Source organism: Oryzias melastigma, unplaced genomic scaffold (assembly GCF_002922805.2).
Source record: "Oryzias melastigma strain HK-1 unplaced genomic scaffold, ASM292280v2 sc00425, whole genome shotgun sequence".
Classification (NCBI taxonomy): Eukaryota; Metazoa; Chordata; class Actinopteri; order Beloniformes; family Adrianichthyidae; genus Oryzias; species Oryzias melastigma.
The window spans coordinates 23,963-31,738 of record NW_023417021.1 but is presented as its reverse complement, the minus strand read 5'-3'; the positions used below and the strand labels follow the sequence as shown (position 1 = coordinate 31,738).

Here is a 7,776-nt window from a genome sequence, read left to right as displayed (position 1 = left end):
GCCTAAAAAAGAGAAAATTTGAAGTTGAAAATAATTAAGATTATTTTAGAACAGTAAAAAAATTCGGAAATTTTAAATTATTTTGGCCAAACATCAATATTCTTTCAATTTGTTTTATTTGGGTTTGAAATAATATTGGCCCAAATTTAGCTCCATACAGTTCCAGCTCAAAACCACCATTCAAAGTACCATCTACGTCTCTTTAAGTCTGTTTTATAGTTTACCTTTATGTTTATAATGTTTTTCACACTTATGAAAGTTATTACTTTAATGTTCAATATGTAGCATTATTTTCAATCCACTTTTAAGGTTGCAAAACAGAAAATTAACATTTGAGGGATTAATTATGAATGCTTTTTGAGGTACATTAATGTTACCTGTTGCACTTTAAGTGACAGACAGCAGAATGTTAAAGTTTGTGAAAGAGCACACATGTTGCACTATAAGGAGGCAAGTTTATGTACAATATCTTTTTTTACTCTATAATTCATGCACATGTATGTATTTTTGTACAAAAAGGAATGAGAGAAATACTTGAGAGTTCTTTGCAAATGTAACTACACGTTGTAATTAAATAAAAGAACAGAAAAGTGAAATATTGACTGAATGTTTTTGCATGTTCGGACCCCGGTCTACCAAGCTGGCAGAGTTACTGGACCTCTCGCCAAATTAGTTGGATACCCCTGCTGTAGACAGTTTACTTTTATACGTTACTGTTACCACATTGAGTAATCCAGTGTCACATCAAAACACATGGAACTGAAGACCACATAGAGCTGAAGACCAGTTGAAACCAGTCAAGTCAGAATCAGAAGGACTTCACCAGTAGTTCTCCACTGGAAAACTAAACTGTGATGACATTGTCATCTACTGTAATTTAGTCGACTAAAATATGACTGAAATTAATAGAATCAACATGACTAAATTGCGACTAAAACTAAACCCTATTTTAGTCAAAAGACTATGACTAAAACTAAATTAAAATTCTCAGTCAAAATTAACACTGCCCCCGACACCATCCTGCATCTCTGAGTGAGAGTGATTCCTGCTGGGTCATCTGTCCTCCTGGTCGTGGACTGCACTTCTGCTTCATCTTGACTATGGACTTCATCATCACTCCTCCCTCAGCTTTATCTGAATGAACTCTTAGATTCGTAGTTGTAGAAGCTAATCTTTCTTTAACTGTTCTGGTATCTCCTGTCCGTCCTGGGATAGGATCTCTCCTTCATGTGGGAATCCCTAAGGTTTCTTCTTTTTTCCTGACTCAGGTTTTTTAGGAGTTTTTCCTTACCGGGAGGGAGGGTCTAAGGGCAGGGATAACCAGTTTATGTAGTCTGTTTAGTTTTTAACAATTGTTTATATTTTGAAGCCTGTTACGTCCCTCCTTGGGGAGGAGGGAGAAATGTGTAACATAAAGAAATAAGTAAATAACCGGGCAGGGATAAGAAGGAGACAGTGTTTAATGGAGTGACAGGTGTCAAAACATAAGATAAATCAAACACCCAAAAGGACTAGATTAACTTAAATTCTCAGGCTTTACAGCAGTAGGTTATTAAACCAAACAGTCAAACATAAGTTTCACTCCAAAACAAGCTAAAGAAACCACCAGAGCAACATTAACAAATACACCAAACTAAAGAGGGGGAAACCAGAGGCTAGAAGGCTTGGGCCAGGCAGACAGCAGGGGCAGGCTGAGAAACTAATTCCCCACTCAGGAATTTCAGCCACCACTGGAGCAGAGCTTCCTGGCTTCTTTTAAGCTTCCCTCCCAGCTCAGGGATTGGCTGGGAGGGTGCCTCAATCAGCTCTGCAGGAAGGGGGCGGAGTCAGCAGCAGTGGAGGAGCTGGACTGGTAACAGATAACAAACAAAACACACACGACCAGGGGTCGTAACAAGGCCCAATGAGGCAAATCTTCTTTGTGATTTTGGGCTATATAAATAAAATTGAATTGAATTGAATTATAAAGAACCCCAAAGAGGTATTTTGATCCGTTCACACATTTCTGAGTAATCCTCTAAAAACCTACAGTCTCAACAGCAGCCCCTCCCATACCCATGAAAACGAGCGGGTCCTCACGACCTGATGTCCCATAGTGAGACCGCCTCTTTCAGGAAGTCTGCCAGCACCGCCTCCAGTCTAACATCAATTTATCCACAGAGCTAGTGGTGATCAGCAAAAAAACTTTCATTTTAGATACAGAATACCGTATGTCTTCCAGTTGTGTCCTGCCTTCAATAAATTCAAGCTCCAAAAGGTGTTTGTTACTTTAAACGCAGGGCTCCTATAAGATGCAAAATGAACTCACAAACATAACTAATATTGAATAAATAATTTGTTTTTCTGGTGTGCTAAAGGTCATATATGATCATATATTTACGTAGTTCACTGACATAGTTCCCTCTGAAAGACTGAAAAAAATCGTGGTTTGGCCTCTTTAAAGATGTTTTCAAACTATTTTTCATTGAATAGATTTCATGTTAAACCATTTTAATAGTTGTAGAAAATTGGAAGCTTAAAACAAATTTGACACCAACTTTAACTTTATACAGACTGATTTGTGAACATTTTTTCTGACATTAAAGTGATCTGTGTTCTAAAATAGGTTGAAGTTACTGATTTACAAGATCAAGATTGTAAAGAAACAATTTCATATCAATCATCAATTCAACTGATGAAGAAAACATGAACCAGGTTCAAACATGGCTGTAGACCAGGGGTCTCAAACTCGCGGCCCGCGGGCCATCTACGGCCCGCAGGATGATGATTTGCGGCCCGCGTCTTCATATGAAAGATTACTGTTAGTGTGACACACTACACATGCAGAACTTTTGATTTCAATCAAACATAATTGCAATAATATTTAAACTAATTTCTTTGTGCAATATTAGTAAGAAAGCACAATTTTGAGCTAATATATTCACAAAAAAGGTTCTTTGACCTGCTGTTTGTGAATTACAATTGTTTCAGATATATTGGAAATATTTTGTATTTCTTTGTATTAATGTTCACATTATAGTTGGAAGTGGCTGGATAACTCAGTTGGTTGGAGTAGATCTTGGTTTAGTTTCCAGGGCAGCAATGAGCTAAAGTCCAGTGAGGTCCTCAGACAAGACTCTTCATGCTGCATAACTAGATCATTCTGTGCCTTAAAAATACAGGATTGTGTCAGGAAGAACATCCGGAATGAAACTCTCTGTATAACCACCTGAGTGAATCGGTGAAAGCTGATTCACTGTGGAGATCCTGACAGGATAAGCTGACAGATCAATGACTGAATGACAACAGAGATCACACTATAGTTGGTGGTGGCACAGTTGTTGAGGAGAACATTTTGAATCGGCACTTCAGGTCATAAACGTTGCCGACCCCTGGTTTAAAGCATTAGACTCTCGATGTGATGGGGCCCCTGGGATGGGGAACTTGGACCCAACGTTGGGGGGTCAATCTGCCTGCTACCCCCAACCTATCCTGTTTGGGTGCTTACCAAGATTGCCCTGTGGGTAGATTCCCTGGTGGCAGGTGTGAATGTGTGTGGGGCCAAACTCAAAGTATTCTTGGAACCCCTTGTGCACTTTAAAATGATTTGTTTCGTGAATGAGGTTTTGTCTGTGTGCATCAGTCATTGGTACATACTAGGGATGCAACAATGTTCAAATATAAAACTGAACCGTTCGATACGCGTTCCACGGTTCGGTACGACAGATTTCACAGTACACGTTTTATTATTCAGTACCACCGTGAGCTGCCTATAGCGTGTCTGTGTGTTCATGTCTTTGTCGCTGAGACCGTCTGCTCCAGGTCTGCTCCCTCTCCCCCTCCCTGCCAGAAACTACTTTGCCCCTCCCCTGGGAGGCGGAGCCCAAATGCTAAAACAAAAACATTTAGCTAAATGCTAAAAACAACAGAGACAGTCATAGCTAGAGCGGGAATGCAGTAGTTCTGTGGCCGGCATGTGCTCACACTCTGACTGTGTCGGTCCTCTTTCAGTGAGGAGTCTCTGCAAACGCGCATAGAGCAGAATTTTGGACTTCTGTGCGCGTTTTCATGGACTTCTCATTTTGTGGCTGCTTGAATCTGCACCGACGCAGCTGGTGTGTGAGCAGCTTCCAGCTCATGTTTAAGACGCTCTCTCAACACTGAAACCTGCGGTGTGAAGACATCTCGTGTTCACCGTTGAATATGATGATCAGGGAGCGAAATGTGTCACAAGAAGTACAATATCTGCAAGATTTGCCTCATCTCTATATCATAGAATGTCAGGAAACATGTCCAAAATGACCGCCTATCACCCAGACCTGTCACTGTGTTAAAGTTGAACAACTAACACCATCAAAACATCCCAGATATATTTCAAAAGACGTCCAATGTTACCTCAGATAAACTCAAGAAAATATCTGACAACATCAGAGTGTTCACTGCTAAAGCTCTTTTTTCAGTGGTTGATAATGAGGACTTTTGTCCTTTACTGAAAACAGTTGACCTACAATATAGTGTACCAGCACATCCATATTTCACAGTAAAATCTATGTATACCTGCACTTTATGAACAAGTGTGCAAATTAAAGACGACTTAGTAAAAACGCACAACTTTCCACGTCCAGCTGGATTTCCTGGGTAACAGAGAGCTAAATCTCTGTAAATGTGCGTTATATAACAGCCCTCACTCTGGTAAATTAAGAGTATAGTACTGCAGGCTGTCAGGACTGAAGAGCACAGCTTAGATTGTTGGAGTTTATTATATTCATGTTTACAAGTGTGGGCTGCACGGTGGCGCAGTGGTTAGCGCTCTTGCCTCACAGCGAGAAGGCCCCGGTTCGACTCCCGGCTGGGACCTTTCTGTGTGGAGTTTGCATGTTCTCCCCGTGCATGCGTGGGTTTTCACCGGGGACTCCGGCTTCCTCCCACCGTCCAAAAACATGCTTCATAGGTTAATTGGTGACTCTAAATTGCCCCTAGGTGTGACTGTGAGAGTGGATGTGTGTGATTGAGGCCCTGTGACAGACTGGCGACCTGTCCAAGGTGAACCCCGCCTTCGCCCTTCAGTAGCCGGGATAGGCTCCGGCACCCCGCGACCCCGAAAGGGACGAAGTGGTCAAGAAGATGGATGGATGGATGGATGTTTACAAGTACTGAGTACTGAGGACCTTTTACATTTGATTACATTATTTACAAGTTGTAATGTTTACAAGTTTACAAGAGTTCTATTTAAGTGTGACTCTGCAATAACTGCCAAAAGCTGAACACTTGAAAGAAATCTGATTTCTTTGTTGTGCTGTTTTTGTTTGCAAAAGAAATCAGAATCTTTGGAATAATAGGATTTAATTTTTTATTTTTTATTTTTTTTTGGGGGGGGAGGGGTTCAATGCATATCGAACCGTGAGCAAACTCTATTGTTAAATCCCTAGTGAATAATATTTAAAGGAATTTTATCATGCAAAATCAGCTTTTTTGAGCTTTTAAGTGTATTATAATGGTCATTCTTCTTCAAAAACAGCCTCAAAGCGGTATTTTGATCCATTCATGCATTTCTGAGCATTTCTCTAAAACTGCTCTCTGAGCACCAGCTCCTCCAAACTCACAAAAACAAGCAGGTCCTCACAATGTCAGGTAGATAAGTGAGAACTGCTCCTTCCAGGAAGAGTCTGCACTTCCAGCTCCGCCCCCAGGCTAACAAACACAACCCTGTTTTCTCTGTGGAGCTAGCGGTGCTCGACGCAACGCTTTTATTTTAAAAGTACAATATGTACATGACCATCTTTGCAAGAGTTTTAGATGCTGTTTGTTCTTCGTGGGCAAAACACAGACATGCTAACGAGGCTGACTATAGGTTGACGTCATGAAATGGGCGGTACCCACTAGCTTTGACTGAATGAAAGGCGGAGCTTCAGAGATCAAGTTGTCTTCTAGGTAGGAAAAAAACTCATAAAAATATCCAATATTTCATAAATATTTTGATCTTCGGCGTTCCACAGCTATCATTTGATCTTATGTTTCCATATAGTTTTCTCTAAAAGAAACATCGCCCCTATAAAGACTTGTACGAGTAGAAACCATTTTAAATTCATAGTTGTACGATGGTGTAATTTCATGTTATGTATGTATAAGTTTAACTTTTCATTTGTAAGTTTCTGATATTTAAGTGTACATGTGAATACACCACAGAAAGTTTACACAGTTCCACACAAAGTTTATTTTCTAATAACATTTTTTGGTGCTTTTTGAAAATATATATATATATAAAAACATTGCAACTTTTCACAAAAGCTGCAGCAACATCAGGAGTTTTAGCCGCAAAGAGTCATAAAAATGTTGTGCAAAATCCTGGAAGGTCTGATTTTAGTAACTGAATGAAATCTGACCTGAGAGTCTCCAGTTTACAGTGTGGACTCTCCAGTCCAGCAGACAGCAGCTTCACTCCTGAATCCTGCAGGTCGTTGTAACTCAGGTCCAGAACTCTGAGTCTGGAGGACTGAGAGCTGAGAACTGAAGACAGAGCTGCACAGCTTCTCTCTGACAGGTTACAGTGACTCAGTCTGAAGAAAACAAAGACAGACAGCAGTTATTGAATCTTTCATTTTTACACTCAGATTCATTTGTTCACTGAAGGTGATTTTCATGAGAGTTCTTACAGAGCTTTGTTGGAGGCTTTGATCACTGGCAGCAGCCTCAGAAGACCCTCCTCTGAACCAGAGTATTTCTGCAGGTCAAACTCTTCCAGATATTCTTCTGATGACAGTAAGATGAAGACCAGAGCAGACCACTGAGCAGGAGACAGTTTATCTGTGGAGAGATGTCCTGATCTCAGGAACTGTTGGATCTCCTTCACTAGAGAACCATCATTCAGTTCATTCAGACAGTGGAACAGGTTGATGCTTTTCTCTGCAGACAGATCCTCACTGATCTTCTTCTTGATGAACTGGACTGTTTCCTGATTGGACTGTGAGCTATTTCCTGTCTGAGTCAGCAGACCTCGTAGGAGACTCTGATTGGTCTGCAGTGAAAGACCCAGGAGGAAGCGGAGGAACAAGTCCAGGTGTCCGTTTGGACTCTTTAAGGCCTTCTTCACAGCACTCTGGTAGAACTTGAAAGAAATACTTTGTTTTAGTTTAAAGATTTTGGATTTTCTCTTTTGTTTCATGAGGTTGGTTCCAGATTTGATGAAGGTCAGGTGGACATGAAGAGCAGCCAGAAACTCCTGAACACTCAGATGGATGAAGCAGTAGACCTTGTCCTGGTACAGGCCTTTCTCCTCTCTAAAGATCTGTGTGAACACTCCTGAGTACACTGAGGCTGCTCTGATATCGATGCCACACTCTGTCAGGTCAGATTCATAGAAGATCAGGTTTCCTTTCTGCAGCTGCTCAAAAGCCAGTTTTCCCAGAGACTCCATCATCTTCCTGCTCTCTGGACTCCAGTGAGGATCTGTCTCAGCTCCTCCATCATACTTGACCTTCTTGACTTTGGCCTGAACCACCAGGAAGTGGATGTACATCTCAGTCAGGCTCTTGGGCAGCTCTCCTCCCTCTCCGCTCTTCACCAGATCCTCCAGAACTGTAGCAGTGATCCAGCAGAAGACTGGGATGTGGCACATGATGTGGAGGCTTCGGGATCTCTTGATGTGAGAGATGATCCTGCTGGGCTGCTCTTCATCTCTGAATCTCTTCCTGAAGTACTCCTCCTTCTGAGGATCATTGAACCCTCTGACCTCTGTCACCATGTCAACACACTCAGCAGGGATCTGATTGGCTGCTGCAGGTCGTGTGGTTATCCAGA

The 7,776-nt window shown here is 41.4% G+C and overlaps 1 protein-coding gene across 1 annotated transcript; it reads right to left on the bottom strand.

Annotated features, from left to right (window-relative positions):
• Window positions 1–6,362: 6,362 nt before the first annotated feature.
• Window positions 6,363–7,297, bottom strand: LOC112139366 (NACHT, LRR and PYD domains-containing protein 12; the record flags this gene model as incomplete). The annotated part of the gene is given in 2 exon segments (XM_024262135.2): window positions 6,363–6,536; window positions 6,633–7,297. Coding segments are annotated over 2 exon segments (683 nt in total), but the record flags the coding sequence as incomplete, so codon positions are not given.
• Between the last annotated feature and the right edge of the window lie 479 nt (window positions 7,298–7,776).